A 25,024-nucleotide genomic window follows, 5' to 3' on the forward strand; every position below is an offset into this window, starting at 1 on the left:
CTCATGATTTTATAGACCTCTATCATCTCCCCCCTCAGTCTCCTCTTTTCTAAGCTGAAAAGTCCCAGTCTCTTTAGCCTCTCTTCATATGGGACCTGTTCCAAACCCCTAATCATTTTAGTTGCCCTTTTCTGAACCCTTTCCAAGGTCAAAATATCTTTTTTGAGGTGAGGAGACCACATCTGTACACAGTACTGAAGATATGGTGTACCATAGTTTTATACTTCCCCTCCTCCTTCTTCCCCTGGCTTCCCCCTTCCAGCTTCCTCCTCCCAGGTTTCCCCCTCCCCTTTCCCACCCTCTCTCTTCCCCTCTCCCACCTCCTTTTCCCAGGCTCCCCAGAGGTTAATCCCACTACCCTAGTTTTGTTAAATAAAGAGAGTTTCTATTTTTGAACACGTGTCCTTTATTTTTTACATCAGGAAGGGGGGCTAGGGAAGGGTAAGTGGAAGGAGGTGAGGGAGGAATGGGGCACGAGTCCCCAGTGGGGAGGACTGGGGTGGCTCTGCAGGCTCCTCGGGGTGGAAGCTCTCCTGCAGGGCCTCCTGGATACTGACAGCCCTCTGACTGACCCCCCCGGATGGCAGCCTGCGGCAAGTGCAGCCAGGCTGATGGCCGAGTGCTGTGATGTGCCGAGTGTGGGCACTCAGGGCACTCCAAGACAGGTCTGCTTTGCTGTCCCTCATCGAGGTAGACAAGCAAGCGGGGAATCCTGAGAACGGTCTGTCTGGGGTGGGGGTTGTGTCCCTTTAAGCACAGCCCTCGGCTAGCCTGAGGCAGCCACGCTCTAAGTCCTAACCTGATGCCCTGCCGGCACTGGTTCCGGCCAGCCTTAACTTCGGTTCAGGGTCCACTCAATGTAGACATGCAAGTTCGAATTAGCAAAATGCTAATTCAAATTAGTTTTTCGGTCTAGATGCACTAGTTCAAATTAGCTTAGTTCAAATTAACTAATTCGAATTAAGTTAGTTCGAATTAGTGCTGTAGTGTAGACATACCCTTCGAGTCTATGAGATCAGCCTTTAAAGCAATACAGTTACAAGCTTCAATCTGATTCCTTGTTGTGGAGCAGTATAACAGAGATACACTGCTCCGCCTTGGGAATTGCCCCAGTACCAGAGGGTGCTCGCCACAGCAAAGGGCAGAATAAGTGGCTATGGAAAGCAATATTTATCAAACTGGGCTTACCCAGCTCTGGGCCTGATCCAGAGTCCATTGAAGTCAACGGAAAGGCCTCCTATCTTCTGTGACTACAGCTGAGCAGTACCATGTAAAATCTAACTATGTTCTCCCAGGTATGTTCAAACACAAAGGCCATGTCTCCACTCGCGGCTTCTTGTGTAATATGCAAATGAGGCTAAATTTGGAATATCGCCAAGCCTCATTTGCATAGTTAATGAGCCACCATTTTGCAGAAGAGGTTCTTGCGCCAGAAGGAGCTGTCTACACTGCCCCTTCTTGTGCAACAGGTCTTCCTGAAAATAATCAGCGTAACGGCATTGCGCAAGAGGGTTTTTGTTGCGCAAGAAGGGGCAGTGTAGACAGCTCCTTCTGGCTCAAGAGCCTCTTCTGCAAAAATGGCGGCTCATTAGCTATGCAAATGAGGCTCGGCTATATTCCACACTTAGCCTCGCTTGCATATTACTCGCGCAAGAAGTTGCAAGTGTAGACATAGCCAAAGTGTAAGGAGCTCTCTGAAAACATCCGCACAATCTCTACGGTCTCCTGCCCGTCCTGCCTCAAACGCTCCTTTGCCAGGAGGCCTACAAATGGCGAGGCAGCTGCAACCACTGCTGATTATGATCAGAATCCTCTGTGACCATGTGCCCCTCTCTATTGAGTTATCCCAGAGACACACACCTCCTTGAAAGTAGGAATAAGAGATCCTCCGGAAAAGGCTTTATTTTCCGGAGAATCACGTCTAGACTGGCGCTTTTCTCCGGCTTATCTCCAAGCCGGGAAAAAGCGGCAGCCATGTTAATGCAAATACCGCGGGGGATATTTAAATCCCCCGCGGATTTGCCTATTCCAAAGTGCTACATTAGCATCCCTTTTCCGGAAGGGATGCCAGTGTAGACACAGCTCTTGTATTTAATGGATAAGCTCTTTGGGACAAAGACAGTGTTTTCACTGCGTGCATGAACAACAAGCTGTGTCCATTCCAAGGGGGGCCGGAGATGCCCCCGTATGGCCAATAATATTCATAACGAAGAAAAGAAAGTTAACCGATAATGTACGAAGTGCAACTTCAGCCTAGAGGGGATGGGTTGGCTATAACAATGCTGGATGTCTAGGGGTGGGGAGCAGGACACCCTTGTTTCGTCCTCCATGGCTTTGAAGGTATCGCTCCAGACTAGTCCAAAAGATCTGCAGTTTGAAAGTGCAGGGTGAAGCTCATCTGTTTTCCAAAGCTTTTGTTGGATGAGGTGACTGTGGGTACATTGTTAGGCCAAGGAGCGGTGTTTTTATGGGGGGGTTTTCAAATGTGTGCAGCGATTGTCTGATGGGGCCTTTTCTCAAGGAAAACAAAGTGGCATATCAATAGGGGGCCAGGTGTGCTGCTGGCCACAGTAAGGGGCAGCCTAGACCCGCCCCATGCAAATCAGAACAGTACAAGACAGGGGCTTCCATGCTGCCTGGCTCTGATGGGTTTGTTTTGCTGAGCACCCTAAGATAGCGAGGGAGCAGATGCACCTGGCCTTTCCTGGGTCTGTAACTGAAGGAATTCCCCCCCCCCCCCCACACACACACACACTTTTTATATTCTCTTGTAATTTCAATGACTGTATTTGTCAACAAAGAAGGAAAACGAAGGCTGGAGTGAAAGTTCAGGGGTGAGAATGGGCAGGGGGTGGGTGGCTTAGGATAGAGAGTTGGCGGTGTGGGGGGCTCATGGCAGGGGAAGTGTGTGGGGGGGACTCAGGGTAGGGAGAGGTGGTGCTGAAGCTAAGGCAGGTGGAAGGTGCAGGACTCAGGGCAGGGAACTTAGGATGGGGGGACTGGGAGGGGGAGGAGCTTACTGGGGCCATACATGGCGACAAAGGTGGTACTGGTCCAGTGGCCACACCTCCCAAGGAGCTGGGGTAGTGCTCCCCTACCCCCTCCCTTTCCATGTTGTGGAAAATAGTCCCACTCCCAGCACTTCCCATTTTCCAGGCTCAACCATATCCTGAAATTGATTTTAATTAAGGTAAGAGGAAGCTGCACACCTAATTTGGTGGTGCTAGCTCTTACGATTTAGGAGTTCTTGAGCAAATGGGCGCACAGACACACAGACAGACACGCTAAATATACAGAGAGATGCATTGTAAATCACTAGCCAAGGCCATGAAGTCTTCACCATGTGCTAAGTTGATTGGCTGAGTAGGAAAGGACTAAAGCTAGACTTGTGCACAAATGCTTTGCTGAACCACTCTGAGATTTTACCACGTGGGTAACAATAATCTTTTTCTCTCTTGTCATAGCTAAAGTATAAGGACTGCGAAAAGGTCATCAGAAAACACAACATAAATGGACAAAGGTTTCTGGTAAGTGCAATAAAAAATTCAATATCCACAATATAAGTGTCACGTGGCTTTCCCTTGGGTTTGCAGTTAAGAGCTTTCCTTGTATGTTTTATGCTTCGACACAGTTGCTTATGTAGTCAAACCCCGCTATTCGAAAAGGCCTTTAGGAACTTACTTTCCATGTTTTCAGTAAGGCTTAGTCTACACTGCAGGGTTTTTGTGCAAGAAGCCTTTTGTGGAAGAATTCTTGAGCAAAAGTGCATCCACACCTCAAAGCGCATTGCAAAAGCCATCTTCTTTTGCACAAGAGAGTGTCCACACTGCATGGACACTCTTGCACAAGAAAGCTCTGATGGCCATTCACAGAATGGCCATCCAGAGCACCTGTGCTTTTTCCGATAGGGGTTTCTTGCTCAAAAACCCCTCCGGAGCATCCACAACTGCCTTTTTGCCAAGAGCTGTAGCACAAAAAGGAGTTATTCCTCATGGGGAGAGGAATAATTCTACTGGCAAAGGCCCTCATTCTGTTGATTTTCTTGCACAAAAACGTGCTTGAGGTGTGGACGCTCTGCCAGTTTTTGCACAAAAACCTTGTAGTGTAGACATAGCCTAAGAGTTAAGGAGCCTACATACTCGTTAGGCTTAGCTTTTACACCAAAATCCTGGTTTTAAAACATGGACATGAACACCAGGATCCCACTTGCCTGCATTTGGCTTGTATGTACATTTTACTTCAGCTTTTAAACAGAAAATGAAGGTTCACGGCAGCAATATTTGCTTGCTTTTTTTCTGGTCATTTATAGGAAATGCTTGTTTTACATACACTAGCAAAAACCTGCAGCTTGTCAGATTTCCCCGCCTACCTATGTAGAGCTTTGCAACCCACTTGCCTGTGAAAACTAACCCTCTGTCGCAGACATTTGAGCCAAGAACTGCCATTGTAAGCCCCTCTGGTTAAAAACACCGAATGATTGTTTTCTGAAAGTGTGGCGATAATCAATGGTAGTTAAAATTAACACAACTACCAGGTTAAATTCATCAGGGGTGTAATTTACCATGGCTTCACTGAAATTAATGGCTACACTTCGATGCACTCCGCCAGTTCATCTGGCACAACAAACCCGTATTTCTCATTTGTACAGCTGCCATTGTCTGGTCTTAATTCCACATCACTTGGAGGCATGTTGCTTGACGTGTTTGTTTTGATAAAATCTTCATAACTGTCCTGAAAACACAGCTTGGATATGAGCCTAATGCTCAATCTGCCCTTGTCTTGGAAGAAAAAGAGCATAGGACTGATGAGTCTCTTTGTAGGTGAGCCTTGAAGCAGAGCCTAATGCTGCCCTTTGAATGTTTTCATATTTGCTCACATGGATCCTGCTAGTGGTCAGGGTTCAGGTCCCAGATTTCACCCAGGATAAACAGAGTTTTACCTATGAACAATGACTGGTCTCTTGTAAAAGAGAGTGGCATTAGCGAGTTATGCCTTTTCCCCAAGCAACATAATCTGTGTGGCTGTGTCTACACTGGCAAGTTATTCCGGAAAATCAGCCGCTTTTCCGGAAAAACTTGCCAGCTGTCTACACTGGCTGCTTGAATTTCCAGAAGAGCACTGACGATCTCATGTAAAATCATCAGTGCTTTTCCGGAAAAACTATGCTGCTCCCGTTCGGGCAAAAGACTTTTTCCGGAAAACTGTTCGGGAAAAGGGCCAGTGTAGACAGCAGAGTAGTGTTTTCCGCAAAAAAGCCCTGATTGCGAAAATGACGATCGGGGCTTTTTTGCGGAAAAGCGCATCTAGATTGGCCACAGACGCTTTTCCGGAAAAAGTGCTTTTCCGGAAAAGTGTCCTGCCAATCTAGATGCGCTTTTCCGAAAATGCTTTTAACAGAAAACTTTTCCGTTAAAAACATTTCCGGAAAATCATGCCAGTGTAGACGTAGCCTGTAGGTCTTCTCCACATTTGAAGACCTGAACCCATCATAAACATGAGAATTACCTGGATGAGGAGCGATTTGCGCGCTCTAAAAATGGCAGAATCCTAATGGGTCAATCATTGAATGGGGTTGGGCTGTTCTCAGTCTCCTACATGCATACGTTATTTCAAATTTCAGAGCTAGACAGTCCACATCCGGTGCTAGTGTCTGTTTTGTACTCTCTGTGGTGTGTTGAACATTCACACAAGATCGGCATTCTAGAGAATGATACCTTCTTTGAGAGGCCCCGACATGCTAATCATCACACAAAGACTTAGTGATAGCCTCATCACAAAACCTTTATGATCTAAGCAGACAAAACAAAGGGTAGGAAAGTAAACTGAGGCACAGAGAGTAGAAGTGACTTAGACACAGTAGGTCAGTGGTAGATCCAGGAACGCAAGCCTCCTGAAACTCCCTCAGTGACTTATACATTGTACCACACAGAGATTTATTAGTCTACAAATTACTCACCGTCATTAACTGGAATTACAGAGTAGTGTAAATCAGTGTGAGAAAGTAACACATATACAAAGTAATGAAGTGACTACAAATAGAGCTAGCTGAAAAAAGGAAATAGTTTCACAATCTTTCACCCCTAACGCTTCTCTTTCTTCCCCCTCAAAATCCTATGGAGCATCTCTGTAATTAGACAAGAAGAGGAAAAAAATCACAGAAAATTCATTACAGTTCTTTCCAGCTTCTCATTTGTTTGTTTTGAAACATCAATTTTGAATATCCATCACATTTTGCAATTCAAAACCTCTCAAACCATGTCTGGTAAAAATGAAAGTGAACTCCACAGGATACCATCAATGTGCCCTCTAATCTTTTCCATTCATGTGCAGATTTTTTCCATCCATGAGTGGAATAATACTTTTAAGTGCACTGAGGCATGTGCAAATGTGCACCACCAAAAGAAACTCAAAACCTAGCTGAGGGTGCTCTGCTAATCAGCTAAATGGCATTTTCTTGAGTGACTTGACAAGTGCACAGCTTGCAGACAGTATTGGACATCTTTTGCTGGATAGAACAAAAGCTGCTTTAGGATACATTCTAAGTCTTATATTCCTAAAAATTTACAAATTGTTTTTCAGCTCAAATACTAGACTTGAAGGGAAACTTAGGCAGGAAATATTTTCCCCATCCTGTGAAAAGTTTCATCAGAACAAAACGAAGACCTTTCAAACTCTTTCATGAGAGAGAGAATAATATATCTATAGTCCAGAAGTTAGAGTAACTTACACAGAATCCAAATGTCTTGAGCCCAATCCAAATGTCTTGCATTCTGTAGGACTTGCCCCACAGATAAGGATAAATCAGAAAGTTAAGAAACATGAATCTGGCTCTGTTACATGACATGGTATTATTTTTGCATTGCCGGGATCTTTGTATGGCTACATGGGTGAACATGTTTGTTCCTCCACACATCATGTGGTAGTTTTGAGTGACCGGTAAGGTATGGAAAGACAGATGCTATGCAGGGAATCTGGGAGTTAAGGCACTCACCTGATCTTTGGAGACATGTTCAAGTCCCTGCTCCGAATCAGAACTAGCCATTCTATCCTAGCCTGGAGAAGGCTTGTGATGAACGACAAGCCTTATCCTCGCAAAACTCCCAGCCAGTTCTGTTAGACATCGGTGATTAAGAAAAGAAGGGTCTAAGTTCTAGCTCCGCTCTCGCTGCGAAGTCCGGAGTAATCATGATGTGCGGCATAGTAACATTTGTGAAGTTCCTACATGGTCATCATGGATCTTTGACTCCTGCCTTGTTTCCCCAGTGCTTATGATCCATAACCAGTTTAGAGTCTAGTGCCAGTGCACATATTTCTGCAGAAATGACCTGGAAGACTGAGGCTACATCTAGAGATCTTCTGTAAAAACATTTTTTGAAAGAGAGCATCTACATAGCAAAAGCACAACAAAAAAGCAACCTGCTTTTTCGAAAGATAGCATCCACATTCATTGGACACTATCTCGCATTTCAGTTGTGATTACTGTGGATGGAGTGGCAACCAGGGCACCTGTGCTTTTTCCTGGAGGCCTCTTCTTTCGAAAAAAATACTCTCTTCCACGTCCACACACGCCTTTTTCCAAAAGAGCTCTTTCAGAAAAAGGCTTCTTCCTTGCAGAAAGAGGTTTACTGCTGTCAGAAAAACCCCTTCGTTCTTTCAACTTTCTGTTGAAAGAACTCAATAGCAATGTGGAGGTAAATGTAGTTTTTCCTGAAAAACGGTGGTTTTTCCAGAACAACTCTGCAATGTAGACCTACCCTGAGTGGTTGATCTATTCTAGTCAGGCAAGAAGCTCCTGCTTCCTCAATTTTTCCAACATAATTTTGTTTTCAACTTTTTATTACTTGGCCATTGTAATAAAACATTCTGCTTAGTACAGAGGCAAAGCACAAGTGTAACAAGGGAAAGAAATTCAAGTCGAGTTCCAGACTGCAGGGCAATGTGTTAGAAATCAATTGCGTCTCTTTAAGGTAACTGTCTTTTTCTAGTTTACAAAAGTCATTAGAAACTGCCAAATTACATGTGGATACCATAGCTATTGCTAAGAATGAATGTTCATGGGTTTCATGTTCACTCACAAAACCATACAAGCAACTTGCCAATGAAAAAATGGAACCATTCCCCTCAAGAAATCCACTCCCTAGTTTGAGTAATGATTTTTACTCTGCTGACTACTGCATGGAAAAATTGTGCAGATTATATTATAGATTAAATGAACATAATTCTTTAGAAAATACTTTAAAAATTCCTAATTTAAAAATTCATAATTCTTTAGAAAATACATAGAAACTTTAAATAATTTAATAGAGAGACATGTCCTTCCTACAGAATTTTTAAACCAAGATACTGAATTTCAAAGAATTTCATTCCTGTAATAGAGTTCAGAAGGTGGGTTTGAATGTATTATTAAATGTTATGATTCTATGGTATTTGTCCCTAAGAGAAATACATATTTCGCCACATTCTACTAATGTTAGTTCTCCAGAACTAGGGACAGCAGGTAGATTTAGCTCTACGTGGAACATTCTTCCATAGAATAGTTCACCACATTTAATGAGAGACCAATTGTTACCCAAGCTATGTGCACCAGGAAGACGTCAGCCTGACTGCTGGTTCCAAGAAGAGTCTGGAAAGCTGGCAGTTAGAAAAACCAGACACATTTTTACTTGCAAAATAGATCAGCTCGCCAAGGTCATTTTACAGTCGTTTACCACATCCTTCTAAAAGCACACAAATGCTCTGATCTTTCACTTCCTTCATACTGAGCCAAATTGTGCCATAGAGACCTCAGTTGGAGATAATGTGGAACTGCACCTGGTAAGAGGGATGGGCACTTTGGGGAGAAGCTTCTCCTAGTGCAGTAGGGCAGCTCCTTGGGGGAAGGCTGGTTCTCAACTTCTTTCTCTCTCCGCTGTTCCTTGAACACAGCTAGAGCACTAGAAGCTGAAGGAGGGAGCCGGTTCTAAGACAGTTGCTGGTCCTTGCACAAAGTGTGCACAAAGAACAAAGGCAAGGCTTCTTGTGCCCTCCCCCACCGTATTTCACCAGGGCCAGGGACAAGCTGGCCCTGTATTTGTAAGGCTTTGTCAGTTGAGCAACAAAGCGTTTGTCATTGACAGAGAGTAACACCCCACCCCCCATGAACAACGAAAGTTTTGCAGTGGCAAGTACGAATGCAAACACTGCTTGGTTGTCAGGGTCGCTCTCCTACCGACAAGGCAAATGTTTGCCATTGGGGGTGGAAGTGTTTTTATCTGCAAAAGCGCAGCTGAACAACATTTACAGGGCCTGACTTTTAGCGCCAGAGCTGTGTCAACACAGTTGTGCTGCTAAAAGCTGTGTAAGAACATAAGAACAGCTATACTGGGTCAGAGCAAAGGTCCATCTAGCCCAGTGTCCTGTCTGCTGACAGTGGCCAATACCAGATGCCCCAGAGGGAGGGAACACAACAGGTAATCCTCACATGATCCCTCTCCTGTCACCCATTTCCAGACAAACAGAGGCTAGGGATACCAATCTTACCCATCTTGGCTAATAGCCATTAATGGACCTAACCTCTGTGAATCTATCTAGCTCTTTTTCTGAATCCTGTTAAAGTCCTAGCCTTCATCACATCCCCTGGCAAGGAGTTCCAGAGGTTGACTGTGTGCTGAGTGAAGAAAAACCGTTTGTTTGTTTTAAACCTGCTGTCTATTCTTTTCATTTGGTGACCACTAGTTCTTATATTGTGGGAATAAGTAAATATCTTTTTCTTACTCACTTTTTCAATACCAGTTATGATTGTATAGATCTCTATCATATCCCCCCCTTGGTCTCCTCTTTTCTAAGCTGAAAAGTCCCAGTTTTTAAAATTTTCCTTATATGGGACCTGTATAAGAACATAGTGTAGTATAGGCATATCCTGAACTTATGAAAAAAAGTAAATAACCCAACACTCCATTTCCCTAAAACTTAAAAAAGGGATTTTAAAACCAGCTAGTTTTGTACAAACCTTGAGTTTGTACCTTATGCTTCTGCAGACATTAAATTTTTTGTGTGTAATCCACACTATGTGATCTCTTGTTATTATTACATCATGCTGAATAGTATCCTTAGGATTGTCTGTGCATGTTCCCATGGCGGGTAGTAACTATATCCGAGTGTGTTGCCAGCATTAAATTTCTGACCCAGTCAAACAAACCTAGCCCCCATTTCTCAGTTTTATATTGACACTATGTGAAGCTCAGTTTCACATGAGTTTACTGCTCAGGTTGGAGAACCTGGGTGGTTTCAAAGGAGTGCAGTGGGGAGTTTTTGAGTTGGTTCCACCCCAGACTCATTGCGGAATAAAAAGGTGTGAATACCGTATGAATCAAAGAGCACTTGATGCAAATTGAGTATGAATCAAAGAGCACATGAGACACAAAACCACAGATCATTGCCCACCTCTGCTTCCCACAGGCAGGAACAGCTCTTCTCATTGAAATGCACATAAAGCTTTCAAAATGGCAACAGTTAAAAAAGAACCCCGTCTTATTCTGTAGGCCTCTGTGAGAGAAGCAGAATTCAGGTATTGCTAGGAGACAGGGCTGGCGACAGACCTTGCTGAACCCTCGGTAACGGGGGAGAGGCTTGGCTCCAGATGCCAGAAGGGGTGGGGCCTCAGGTAGAAGGGGCGGGGCTCCAGGCTAACCTCCCCTAGCCAGCCCTCAGTGCTGCTTGACCAGTGCTGTGTGGGAGTTCAGCAGCAATTTAAAGGGCCCAGGGTTCTGGCTGTGGCTGTGGTACCAGCCTGGAACCCCAGGCCCTTTTAAATCAACTAACCTCATTGCTCTTACCCCTCATTAGCAGTCCTGCCAGCAGAAGAGCTATGGCTGTCTCTGAGGACATCAGTAGACTCTATGAGCTGTGTTGGGAGTTCATGTCTGTCACCATCCGGGTTAGACCTCCAGGAGATGTGGATCTCCACTTTCTGTGTGACTTGGGGCAGAGAGGTGGGACTTTTCACTTCTTTGGAACCAGACACTAACCAGGACACGTTACAGGGAATAGGCGGTCGGAAGAAAAGTTTTTATTTACTGTCCTTACGTGCAGCATGTCAGCATTTTAAATCACAGCCCACAGTAACACAAAGGGCCAACCCGGCAGTATAGCTCCAGCAGAGACCCAATTTAGGGCACAAAAGAGCAAGGCACCTAAGCAAACACCTAAGTTTAAGCAAATAGGTAGTTCTATAGTAGGGCTTGGGAAACTTTTTTGGGTTGGGGGCCACTGACCCACCAAAAAATCAGTGTGGAAAAAAACCTTCACCGTGGCCCCCGACTGAGGAGAAAGACACTCCCCACATTTCCCGCATATCAGAACCTGGGACGGGGGGCAGCCTAGTAGATTTTGTGCACTCCAGCCCTAGAGGGTTTGCCAGGGGGCTGGAGCACCAGCACGGGCTCCCTAATGCTGAGGTGGGGGCTGAGCTTCGGGGGCCATATCCAGGCAAGCCGAGGGCCGCATCCGGCCCCTGGGCCTGAGTTTCCCCACCCCTGAACTACAGACTTCACATTAATGCCTAAAATTAGGCATATGCTTAGTATTTTGTTGAAGTGGGTCCTAAACACTGGACAAGGCTTAAGTTTGTACCTGTTCTTCATTCATTTTCTTTTACTTTTATTACAGCCCTATTCATTATAAATTTTTGACACAAGAGAATATAAAACAAGACGTTACATGAACAATATTGTAACATTTCCCATGTGTGTTTCCATTTCAGAGCATGTCTGAAAATGATATTCAGAAATTTCCCAAGCTGAGCATGCCGTAAGTAAACCCAAACCGAATCTCGTATTTCACCATGGATGATACTTTGTCTGGGTTGGAAATATTACTCTGGGACAAGCACTAAGCAAGTGAATGGAGAGGTCTCTAAACTCCTGCTGTTTGTGTTGTCTTGGGAAAGGAAAGAATAGATTCCTAGACGAAAAACAAGCGAGTCAGGGGAAGGGGGGCTAATCTGCCTGGTGGTCATTATTATTGTGGGGCAAATAATCAGATACCGATGTCTTGACAATTGAGATCACTTTGGTCCCCATTCAAGCCAATGGCAGAGCTCCAATTATCTTCAAAGGAAGAAACTTGGCTTGTGCTTTTGAAGGTCCCGCCTGTTGCATTGGATTTCATTGCTCACTTGGAGATGGGACTTCCATTCTGAAGGGGAAAATATGAAAGATGTCAGATTGAACACTACAGGTTGAAGCTCTATAGTCCAGGACTCTCTGGCCTGGTGATATCTAGGGTCCAGCATCGTTGGGGACCCAGTGGGTTGGCACACTCATAGGGGGAAAAAGCCAGTGCAGCAGGACACTGGATGTTGCCAGACCAGAGAGCTGGGTCAGCAGCTGAATGAAAAGCCCTGGGGATGAGGGCTGATGTCTCAACTCAGTGACTGGAGCTGGGTCCAGGAGCCAGAGCCCGGTAGCCTGGAGTGGAGCTCTGGTGGCCAGAACCAGGGGCCGATGGCCTGAAGCAGAGAGGGTGGCATTGACTTCCCCCAGTCCAGCAAACTCCCTGGTTCAGGACCAGTCAGGTCCTGAGGATGCCGGACCAAGGAGGTCCAACCTATATATCTAAGGGTATGTCTACACTACCCCGCTAGTTCGAACTAGCGGGGTAATGTAGGCATACCGCACTTGCTAATGAAGCCCGGGATTTGAATTTCCTGGGCTTCCTTAGCATAAGCGGGGAGCCGCCATTTTTAAATCCCCGCTGCTTCGAACCCCGTGTAGCGCGGCTACACGGGGCTCGAACTAGGTAGTTCGGACTAGGGTGCCTATTCCGAACTACCGGTACACCTCGTTTCACGAGGAGTAACGGTAGTTCGGAATAGGAAGCCTAGTACGAACTACCTAGTTCGAGCCCCGTGTAGCCGCGCTACACGGGGTTCGAAGCAGCGGGGATTTAAAAATGGCGGCTCCCCGCTTATGCTAATGAAGCCCAGGAAATTCAAATCCAGGGCTTCATTAGCAAGTGCGGTATGCATACATTACCCCGCTAGTTCGAACTAGCGGGGTAGTGTAGACATACCCTCATATAGTTACTTTCTGGGTGTTTTTTAGTATGCCCCATCATGTTTAGATACCTATAAAGGATCAATCAGACTGAAGCATGTGACCTCAGGTTGGAATAACTTTCCTGTGCAGCTGTGGGTAGATGACTGGAAGGCATTTGAGCTAATTTGAGTATTTCCCATCCATCGTAGCATAGCTATTGATTAATGTTAGCTTTAAATTCACAGTGAGTAGCAGTGAGATCTGCTGTCGCGAGATCTCACTCTGAAGGAGAAAAGTTCCTTTGCCTATTTTGGAAGATCTCTCTCATTCTTTTGGTCTTATTAAGCCAATCATTTTCAGCAGGCCCATCAACCGGGGACGGGGTGTGTGTGTGTGTGTGTGTGTGCGTACGCAAAGGAGGCAAATGACTCGGGGCCCGATGATTCAAAAGCTCCTGGGCCTCCCAGCTGCCTCTACCACTACTGCAGCAGTGGCTGGAGCCCCGGCCCTTTAAATCACAGTTGGAGCCCTAGGCGGTGCACTGCGGGTGGCGATGAAGGGCTGGTGAGGGGAAGGTTACTCCAGCCCCGGCCCTTCTGCCTGAGTCCCCTCCCCTTCCAGGAGTGCGGAGACACCCCCTCCCTCCTAACCTAAGGGCCCAACAATCCTGACAGATCCCTGGTTTTCAGTTATTTGATGATCCCGCCCCCCCTCCCTGTTTTTTGCTGTTCTCTTAGGCTTGCAGTCTTCTGGGGGGGGGGGGGCGTTATTACATATTTTTCATATTTTGGGGCTTTGGAGTTATTGTCTTTCAAATCCACTGTTATAATATTGGTTTCTTAGAGTGACTTGACAAAATAACTGATATATGAGTGTCTTAGGCAAGTAGAGCATAGAGACAAACTAAATATAGGAGTCATCCCTTGCTCCCCCTGTATTTTATCGATTGGGAAAAGATAAATTATGTATTTTCTTTGTCCACTTTGCCTGTACTGTGGTAGAATGGGAGCAAATTGTCTGGTATGGTTACTTGCTGCTTCTCACTTAGGACGTGAACCTACAGACCTGGGAATACAAGGTCTTCAGCTCAGAGGAGTGAGTAAATCAGATGATAGAAATGTTTGAAAGTAATACAGCCAAAGAAAAACTGTAGAATTAGTGAGTTTCATATTAGACAGAGTGAAAGCTACAGAATAAGGACAACAGACTTCAGAAAAAAGCAGATTATAAATTAACTCAAGGACTGGTGCGATCCCAGTGAAAGAAAATTTCGGGATGAAAGGCAGCTAGGGAAGCCAACCATTTCTCAAAGAAACAATATCAAAGATGCAACTGCAAAAGATCCTGATACAAAGGAAAACCTGGAAGAACAGTACCAGGTTCAACAGCTCTTTGATGATCTAAAATCAAAAAGTGGACACACGAACAAATAACTAAGGATGAGCACAAAAGAAGAGCACAAAGCATGGGAGCACAATTCAGACTAAGGAACAGAATTAGTTACATCTGGCAAGGGACATAAAAGGCAGTATGGAGAGAATCTTTCAATACATTCAGAGCAAGAAAAGGAAGAAAGAAAATGTAAGTCTCCTGTTTAGCAGGGCAAGAGAACTAATAATAGACCATCCTAAGAAGGCTGAAGGGTTTAATGACTATTTTGCTTCAGTCTTCACCTAAATGCTTCATTGTGACCAGAAGCTCCATACAATTAATATTAATACATGGGGGGAGGCAGGGAAACAAAGTAAGGAACATTTAGATGAGTTCGATGTTTCAGATTGGCAGGGCCTGATGAAAAGCACCTTTGGGTACTTAAGGAATGAGCTGAAGCAATTTTGGAATCATTCGTCATTGAAAACTCATAGAGGAAAGTTGTCCAGATGACTGGAGAAAGGCAAACATAGCACTTTTGTTTGAAAAAGGGACCGAGGACCCAAGGAATTATGGACCAGTCAGCATAACTTTGATACCTGGAGGGATACTGGAACAAATTATTAAATAATCTGTTTGTAAGCATCTAGCAATAATGGGGTGATAAGCAAGAGCAATAAATCATGCTAAAGCAAGCTAATTTATTTCTTTGACAGATTGACTGGCCTAGTGGATAGGAAGATGCAGTTGATTTGGTAGATCTTCATTTTAGTAAGGTTTTTGACACAGTCCCAACTAACTCTCTCTAGCAGGAAAATGTGGTTTAGATGAAACTACTGTAAAGTGGATACACGACTAGCCAAACAGAAAACCATTATTCACAGTCAGAGTGGGAAGGTCCTGTCTAGTGAGTTCACGCTGGAGTCAGTCCTTTGTCCGGTGCTAGTCAATGTTTTCACTCTGGGTTGGGAAAAGGATGGAGAGGATACTTGTAAAAATGTGCTGAGGCCACAGATTTGGAGGACAGGATTAGAACTCAAAAGGACCTTGATAGACTTGAGAATTAGTGGCAAGCAACCAGATGAAATTTAATGAAGACAGGTGCAAAGTACTACAAGTAGAAAGTAAAAAACAGGCAAATGTGCAGATACAAAAATGAAAAGCAGCTGGCCAGGCAGAATACTGCAGAAAGAATCTGGGGGAGATAGTGGATTGAAACTGAATCTGAGCCAATAATGTGGTACAATTAGTGGGAAAAAAAAGATGCATGAGGAATGCACTAACATGTAAAACATTGGAGGAATTTGTTCTGATCTACCTGGCACTGGCGAGGCCTCCATTGGGCAACTGTGTTCAATTTCAGGTACCATGTTTTAAGAAAGTCATGGACATACTGGAGACAGTCTAACAAAGAGCAGTAAGATGGCAAAAAGTTTGGAAAATCTGATCTCTCAAGACAGGTTAAATAAACTAGGCATGTTTACTCTGGAGTAAAGAAATAGAGGCTACCTGAAAATAGTTTTAAAATATGTTAACGGCTGTTTTAAAGAGGATGGTTATTAATTGTTCTCTATATCCCTGAAACTGGGACAAGAAGTAATTAGCTTAATCTGCAGAAAATAAAATCCAACACACAACAACAAACTGTAGGTAAAGTATAAGGAATAACTTTCTAACAGGAGGATAGGTAAATACCAAAATACGTTGCCAAGGAAAACTATGGAATCCCTAGTTAAACAAACACTTAGGGTATGTCTAGGCTACATGCCTCTGGCGACAGAGGCATGTAGATTAGGCTACCCGGCATAGGAAAATGAAGCGGTGATTTAAATAATCGCCGCTTCATTTAAATTAAAATAGCTGCTGTGCTGAGCCGATCAGCTATTTGTTGGCTCAGCGCGCTAATCTGGACGCTCCGCGGTCAACAGCAAAGGTATTTGTTGACCGCCCCGTTATGCCTCGTGGGATAAGGTTTACCGGGGTGGTCAACAAATGCCTTTGATGTCGACCGCGGAACATCCAGACTAGCGCGCTGAGCCGACAAACAGCTGATCAGTTCAGCGCGGCAGCCTTTTTAATTTAAGTGAAGCAGTGATTATTTAAATCGCCGCTTCATTTTCCTATGCTGGGTAGCCTAATCTACATGCCTCTGTCATCAGAGGCATGTAGTCTAGACATACCCTTGTTGTGGATGGTCTAGACATACCTGGTCCTGCTTCAGAACGGGAGGATGGAATGAAGAACCTCTCAGGGTCCTTCCAGACCTGCATTTCTATAATTTACTCATGATGCTTTCCGTTGTGAACTTTCACCCTAACTTCATTAGTTTGTTGTCTGTTTGGATTACAAGTCCTTTGTGTCCTTGCCTTCTTGCCACTGCGTAAAAATGCCTAGAAGTCTATGAAAAAACCGTAAATATTAAGGATAAACATATTTGATGGTTATCCTCATATGCTCCTCAGCCTTCTTTTCTCAAAACTAAACATGCTCATTTTTTCACCCTTTGTAGGTCATGTTTTCTAAACCTTTAATTATTTTCATTGCTTTCCTCTGGACCCTCAAATTGGTTTACATCTTTCTTAAAGCATGTTACCCAACGCTGGACATCATACTCCAGCAGAAGCTTCATCTACAATGAGTAGAGTGGGAGACTTATCTCTCATGTCCTACAAACAATACTCCTGGTAATATATCTCCACATGATAGTAGCCTTATTTGCAACTGCTTCACACTTGACTAGTATTCAATTAGTAATACACTATAATCCCCAAATCCTTTTCTGCAATATTGCTGCTTATTTCTGCAGTATTGCAGTTATTTGCCATTTGGTGTTTGTGCATTTCATTTTGCCCTTTCTAAGTACAGTATTGTAATTTTCACTTATTTTTATCAAATTTTCTCTTCTTGATTTCAGACCAATTCATCTAAATAATTTTGAATTCTAATCCAGAGTAGTTGAGGTTAACAATCTACACCTGCATATTAGCGCTAAGTACAGGAGTCAGAGATAATTACCATTTTTAAGACGGGAATGAAGTTGGTGGGTTATTATTTTTAAACCATGAGTTCTTTTTCTGTAAGCAGAAATGCAGAATAACGTCCTAAAAATATATATCTGATCTGCCTCATCACTGCATGAGAGCTGCATTTTTGCAAGTCTGCTGCCTTGTAGAGGTTCAGTTGTTTGGGGCCAGATTTTTAGCTGGTGAAACCTGGGGTAGCTGCACTAGCTTCAACAGAGCTACACTAATCTACAGTAGCTGCAGATGTGGTCCCACACCCACAGACCATAGCCATAGAAACCCAAAGGGCTGAGAATGTGGTTTTTCTAAATATACTCATTTGAGGAAACCTACGTGCTCAAAGTTTGAAAATGACAAGGTAATACTGTGGGATATTTCTGTAACTTTAGCAGTGGCTAGCTAGGTCACCTCTGTCCTTACAAATTATTATGGGTAATTTATTGAAACAGATTACAGGGTAATCTCTTATTTGGGGGATAACATCTACCTTCTGTGTCACCCAGGCAGAGCTTCACATGCTATCTTCAAAGTCTTGTTAAAATGGTTGTTATGAAACTATATTATATAGAGATAAACTCTTATGCACCCAATTTGGTAGTCACTGCTCTCTACTGGATGAAATTAAAAGTGTTCATCTCTATCTCCTAGTCCCCTTTTTTAGGCAAATAATGTTCAGAGAGATCTCCTTTCATCTGAGTAATAAGAGGGTTCTGTCCCCCTGTGATGTTACATCCCTCATGGTACATAGCACACAGCGTAAGAAATTCCGGTTTCTTTCCAACAAGATTTTCTTTTCTAGGACGATTTTAAAAAGACTAGCAAAGCACAAGAGCATTGTTCATTTGAAAGTTCTGCAGGCTCCTTACTTGTCATTTTATATTTGTAATTTCCTGCTGCATCTAAGCTCTTTTAAGCTTCTGGCACTCCTGCTTACCAAACCATTGTACTGTTGGAGGATGCAGTGATAGAGGTGAACTATTCTAGCAGAATCCTTCTGCCTGTCCCTGGTGGTTCTTCAGGGAAAAATTAAAGATACACCTGGTATTTATGTATGCAAGGGATAACCAGGATATCTTTGCAAAGAGCTTCAGTTTTAGCCAAGCAAGTTCTAATGCCCACGTCAACTGTAAAATATTGTCAAACCTATGGCTGCCTCACTGCCAGGGTACGTCTAGACTACAGGCTTCGGTTGACAGATGTTTTGTCAACAGATATGGTGTGTCTAGACTACAGGGTTTTGTCGACAAAACTATACCTGCGTCCACACTGCCTTTGAGTTATGTCGACATATGTAAACCTCATTCTATGAGGAATAACGCCTTTTATTGACAGAGTTCTGTTGATAGAAGGCATTATTGCATCTACACTGCCCTTTGTGTCCACACTGTTATGTCGACAAAGTGGCTTGCTTTGTCGACAGAACTGGATGTAGTCTAGAAGCTCTTCTGTCGACAAAACCCTGTAGTCTAGACGTACCCATACTGTTGACAAAGCTTCTGTCAACAAAGAGCGTCTAGACTACATCCAGTTCTGTCGACAAAGCAAGCCGCTTTGTCGACATGACAATGTAGACTCAAAGGACAGTGTAGATGCAATAATGCCTTCTGTCGACAGAACTCTGTCGACAAAAGGTGTTATTCCTCATAGAATGAGGTTTACAGCCATCGGCAAAACTGCTGAGTTCTGTCGACGTTATGTCGACAGAACTCAGCGGCAGTGTAGACGCGGGTATAGTTTTGTCGACAAAAGTCCACTTTTGTCGACAAAACCTGTAGTCTAGACACACACCTAGTGTCTTGCACCATGATTGTAAAAAAGTGAAATGAGGCACCACATGTATGAAAGGCCCTAGATAAAGCAGGTTCTATGGCTCCAACACTGAGTGACTCATTGGAAGAATTGCTAGGCTGATATGGTACTGAAGCTTCTTAAGACTTTACGTCTTTTCCGTATTTTGGACCAATGTGTGTTGCCTTTTAAGGTAGAGGTTGAAACACTGCAAACCTGGATTCTCTGGTCTGGCACAAAGGATGTTCCTGGACCAAAGCGTTCCGGTGGAGGGGTGGCATCAGGAGCCCTCTGGGGGTTGGGAGCCCAGCTGGGCTGGCTGCTGGGGGTGGGGGAGTGGGCTTCTGTGGGGCTGGCAGGTTAGTGGACTGCTGGTGGATCCAGGAGACCTGTCAGGGAAGCAGGCTTCCAGTGGGGCTGGGAGCCTGGCATGGAAATGGGCTGTTGGCAGGGCTGGGAATCTTTCAGGGCTGGGAGGGGTGGGAGAAGGGCCATCAGCTAGACCGTAAGTCCAGCTAGACTTGTGGAGCTGGCAGGAAGGCTGGCAGCCAGGCCAGGAGCAGAACCCAACTGGGGATCTGGTGACAGGGAGGGACAGAAATGACCTCCCCTGGTCTGGCAAAATACCTTGCTCAGGACCAGTTGGGTCTTGAGGGTGCTGGACCAGGGAGATCCAACCTGTATTTACATTTCTAATTGTGTTATATTCAGTTTACTTTGAGACAACGTAAAATCAAGTGACTTTAGGGCCCTGCAGAATTGTGAACCCTGGCTTGGAGAGACGCTGTGGAAAAGCTAGTTTTGTTAAAAGCCCTTCATCTCCTGGTCATAGCCTCATATACCTCAGTTCTTTGATCTGTCTAAAGTGCTCCTCAAGTCAAACTGCTAATTTAGGCTGCTCATATAAGCATGCGCCTGCCAGCAGAAGATCGGGTATAACTGTGCTCACACCCACCACATCCCTTGTGGCCAGCTTACCCTCTCTTGCTCGGCAGGTGAAGAAGGCAAAACTGCCTCTGCCAGTTCTTTGGCAATGCTGAGTCTCCTCACTAAGGGGGACATTTTTGGCTGGGGATCTTGGACTGACTTGACGCTTTGATTCAGCAAAGCACTTCAATGAATTCTTAACTTTAACTGGGGTCATAAGGAAAACTCCCTTTTTTTCAATTGCAATTGTATTCTTCCCCTCCTCCCCCCAATTAAAATATGGACACAGTGATTCAAAGATAAAGTTATGCTTGAGAGTGGATGTCAGTAACATAACTTCAGAGGGATAGCCGGGTTAGTCTGTGACAGGAAATCCTAAAAAACAACAAATAGTCTGGTAGCACCTTAAAGACTAACAAAACATTGTAGATGGTATCATGAGCTTTCGTGGGCGCAACCCACTTCTTCAAATGACAGGAGTATTAGAATCCAGATCCAAAAATTAATAAGGGAGGGAGGAGAGGGGAGAGACAAAACAGAAGGGGGAAAGGAGAAAAAAATAAAAAGAGAGACTAGTTACAACAGACTGATATGAACAATTAGCACCTCCATTATTTGGTTGGTAGGTTAAGTCAGTGTCCAGGTAGATTAAAGTGTTCTCTAACAGGATTTTGTGTATTGCCTTTTCGGATATCTGATTTGTGTCCATTAATTCTTTCCCGTACAGACTGTCTAGTTTGGCCGATATACATGTCAGTGGGGCATTGTTGGCATTTGATGGCATAGATCACAGTAGTGAATGTGCAGTTAAATGAGCCCCTGATGTAGTGGCTGATGTTGTTGGTCCCAGTGATGAAATCGCTTGTGTAGATGTGTGGGCAGAGGTGGCACCGGGGCTGATTGCAGGGGTTGAATTCTGTGGGTTTTTTTCTTTTTGGATTCCACTTGTCATCACCTACAGTCCACAACTTAAACTCCTCCAACACATTAGCAACAATTTATAACCTCTCCTGGAAAATGACCCCTCACTCTCAGAGACCTCGGAGGAAAGGCCAATCCTCGCCTACAGACAACCTCCTAACCTCAAACAAATTGTTTCCAATAATCACGCAATACATCTCCATCAGGAACCCACCCCTGCAATCAGCCCCAGTGCCAACTCTGCCCACACATCTATTCAATCCATTTCATCCCTGGACCCAACAACATCAGCCACCAAATCGGAGGCTCATTTACCTGCACATCCACTAATGTGATCTATGCTATCAAATGCCAACAATGCCTCACTGCCATGGATATTGGCCAAACTAGACAGTCTCTACTGGAAAGAATTAATGGACACTAATCAGGTATTTGAAAGGGCAATACACAAAAACCTGTTAGAGAACACTTTAATCTACCTGGATCTCCAAGTCACCAATGGAGGTGTTAATTATTCTTATCAGCCTGTTGTAACTATTTGAACCATCTACTCACTGTCTCTCTCTCTTTATTTTTCTCCTTTCCCCCTCCTTTTTTTTCCTCTCTCTCCCTTTCCCCTTCAGTGACACAAGTGTTAAAATACAAGTATGTTGTAAATCAAGACGGTTTTAGCCTTTGTAGTCTGACAACAGCCGTGGTCTGGCCTCATTTTAGTTCTCCAAGTGTCCACTTATCATGGATGTGGCCAAGTTTCCTATGGTCTCATAAAGTTTGTTTACAGCCACGAGTCCTGGCTCTCAGTGTTCTGTGTTGTTATTTAGCTCTAATTTACCCCAAGTGTCTTCTAAGTGCAAAGTAAGCAGTGGAAGTGTTGGTAATACTGCTAGACAATATTGACCACCAGTGGTCTGGCAAACTCTCTGGTCTGACACTGATCAGGTCCTGAGGGTGCCAGACTAGGCAGGTTCAACCTGTATTACAAACCAGAAATTGATAGTTCAGGTTATGCATAAAAGAAATACAATATAGTTTAAAGAAATGTACAGCAGAGACATCCACAGCACCTTAACTCTGCCTTGCAGTGAGGTCATGCAATAATTGTGTGATTGTGATCAAGGCATTTTACTATTTGTGGTCCCAGATTTGATTAAATTAATTTTTAAAGACATTAACTATTGGGAGTTGGACTTGATGACCTCTTGAGCTCTCTTCCAACCCTATGATTCTATGACCTATTTTTCCCTGTAAAATAGCAGAGCAAAAGTTGTTTGGATGTCTTCACCCCACATTTCTATACTGTACTATATTTGGATGTTTTTACATGTAACCTTAACTCTCAGTTTTCAGTTTCTAATGTTCAATTTGGGGATATTATGATGTACACAATAATTTTGTTAACATGTGATTGTGTACTGGCAATATAAAACTTCCTAACTGTCAGAGTGGAAAAACACTGGAATAAACTGCCTAGGGAGGTTGTAGAATCTCCATCACTGGAGATATTTAAGAGCAGGTTAGACAGACATCTATCTGCGTATGTCTACACTTGCCCCTTAGTTCAGACTCCTGCAATGAGGAGTAACAGTTAATTCAAGGGAAGCATTTTAAATCAGACTACTGCGTCTACATGCGACAAGTTAAATCAGGCAACCGGCATTTTAAAATGGCGACCGGCCGCGAATATGCTAATCAAGCACGGGATATTTAAATCCTGCGCTTCATTAGCAACTTCGGTATGCTTCATTTTCCTCCCTAGTCTGAACTAGGGGGCAAGTATAGACATACCCTCAGGGATGATCTAGATGGTGCTTGGTCCTGCTGCGAGGGCAGGGGACTGGACTTGATGATCTCTCGAGGTCCCGTCCAGTTCTAGTTTTCTATGATTCTATGAGTATAACGTTAAGGTAATTTGCTGTCTAGGAATTTCCTTGGCTTTTAATTTTTTAAAAACTATTGTGTATGAAACTATGAAACCCGAACAAGAAGCCCAGGAAAATGTTGCATGTGATATGTTTAATGATTTGAAGTTGTGGAGTATTAACTTTAAATCACTTTTCAAAACGATAACTTTTAAGGGCAGATTCTCTAGTACATCACAGCAGTAGAAGACTACCAAGTTGTTTACTGGTGAATCCAGTTTGTAATTGACACATTGCTTTGTCACAAACGGCTCTGTTGTAAATGCGTTTATTAGCTTAAGATGAAGGAGGAGCCTAGTCCCTGGTTTACAATGTCTCAGCACCTCAAGGACTTCCACTATTTTCCTGCCTCAGTATCCCTTCCAGAAGTGCCTCAGCGATCAGTGGAGCAAGGCGGCAGTGCCACTGAGAGATGCCCTAAGACAGCATAAAGCCACAAAACCTTTAGGAAGAAGCAGTCATCAGCAACAAGTCACGTGCTTGTGAAAACTCTTGCTACATATCCTGCCTGCCTGGTGTCACTGACTCATTATAAGTATCAGAATGGTTTCATGCAGACCAGCAGAAGAGGAAGAGAGGTAGCCCAAACAATTACCAGTGATGTCACAATAATCCTACTTAAGAGTTTTCCAAGCTCTTGAACTATCTCTGTCTGTAGCCTATAACATCCTAGTAATTAAATAAAACAATTCTCAATAACTTAGCTCGGTTGTAATTCTACAGCTATACCCTATGCATAAACACATCAATGGATTTTAATGATATGAAAATGTGAAGAGTTATTTTCTTATTGAGATATTTCACCTTATTCTGATTGAAACCACATTTCTGAAAAGCCCAATTTTATATTCATTTGAAACCCAAATTGTCGGAGTTACTTCTAAGCCCACAGAAAATGCATTCTGTGAGCAGAGTAGGTAAGGAGGGTAGGATGCATTTTATGTCAGGAAAAAAAAGTCTGAATCCCTTTTTTAGTGCAGAACTGGACTCAACAACTAATCAAAACTGTGACTGGCACCTGTCGAGTAAATAGCAAGGAACATATAGATGAGGGGTGCCCATCAGAAAGCTTCAGTCTCAAAATCCACGCTGTCACGATTTATTTTTGCTACTCAGTATCTCTGCTGTTATAAATGATAATCAAAAAGCTTTGTGCGGCCAGCATAAGTAAATATTGCAGAATATTTTGGGACAAACTTTCAGCAAACGTCTTGGTTAATATATTATGGTTAGAATAAGAAATAGGAATCTGAACAGCCCTAAACATTGGCATATGGTCAAAAATGTGAACTGAGAACCAAACTTTATTCTTGGCTTTTCCTCTCTCCAATGACCTAAACCAATACCACAGCTCTGAACACCATGATAGTTTGAGGAAGTTCAGATGCAGATGCATTTTTTGAGGAGAGGCAATTGTTAACTTTGTCCCTATATCAGGCTGAATCAAAACCCAAATTTGAAATATGCTGCTTGGGCTCTTCTCAATGAATGCACACAGAATCCAATTGCACTTTCAGAGTTCCTCAGAATGCACCACCTGTGTGAATTTATATTTGTATAAATATACTTTTGGTTAGTGGTTTCCAACCTGTGGTCCACAGACCCCGATGTCCACGATGGTGCTGCAGGGGGTCCGTGGAAAGTTTAAAATACTTTTATTTCTTTTTTTCTTTTCTTTTTCATTCCATACTTTTCTTTTCTTTTCCTTTCCTTTTCTTTTTTTATTTACTCACCAAGGGAGGGGAGTCCGTGAAATTTTAATAGATTGAAAAGGAATCTATATGCTCGAAAGATTGGGAACACCACTGCTCCATGTGTTACATTTGACTAGTAACTGTGGAGACTTCTATTTTTGATACACAATCTAAACAATTTTAAAGTAGTCTGATTTTCAGAAAATGCTAAGTGACCATCCTCTGTGATCAGGCCGCTGCATGAGTTCTCAAGTTCAGTGCCGAAAACTGAGGGACCTAAAATGTCCAGTCTCCTTTAAAAATGGATGGACTGTGGATGAATGAGCATGCATGCTCACTAGAAACAAGGGGAAATGCAGAAGTTT

General features: G+C 43.6%; 1 protein-coding gene across 1 annotated transcript in view; it reads left to right on the forward strand.

The window, feature by feature from the left end:
- LCP2 (lymphocyte cytosolic protein 2) overlaps nucleotides 1–25,024 on the forward strand; it is a 75,709-nt gene that overhangs the window by 8,150 nt on the left and 42,535 nt on the right. The window contains exons 2-3 of the mRNA XM_014569873.3: nucleotides 3,465–3,527; nucleotides 11,741–11,787. Coding sequence (XP_014425359.2) covers nucleotides 3,465–3,527; nucleotides 11,741–11,787 — 110 coding nt within the window. The remainder of the gene's footprint in view (nucleotides 1–3,464; nucleotides 3,528–11,740; nucleotides 11,788–25,024) is intronic.

The sequence above is a fragment of the Pelodiscus sinensis genome, chromosome 17 (assembly GCF_049634645.1).
Source record: "Pelodiscus sinensis isolate JC-2024 chromosome 17, ASM4963464v1, whole genome shotgun sequence".
Taxonomy (NCBI): domain Eukaryota; kingdom Metazoa; phylum Chordata; order Testudines; family Trionychidae; genus Pelodiscus; species Pelodiscus sinensis.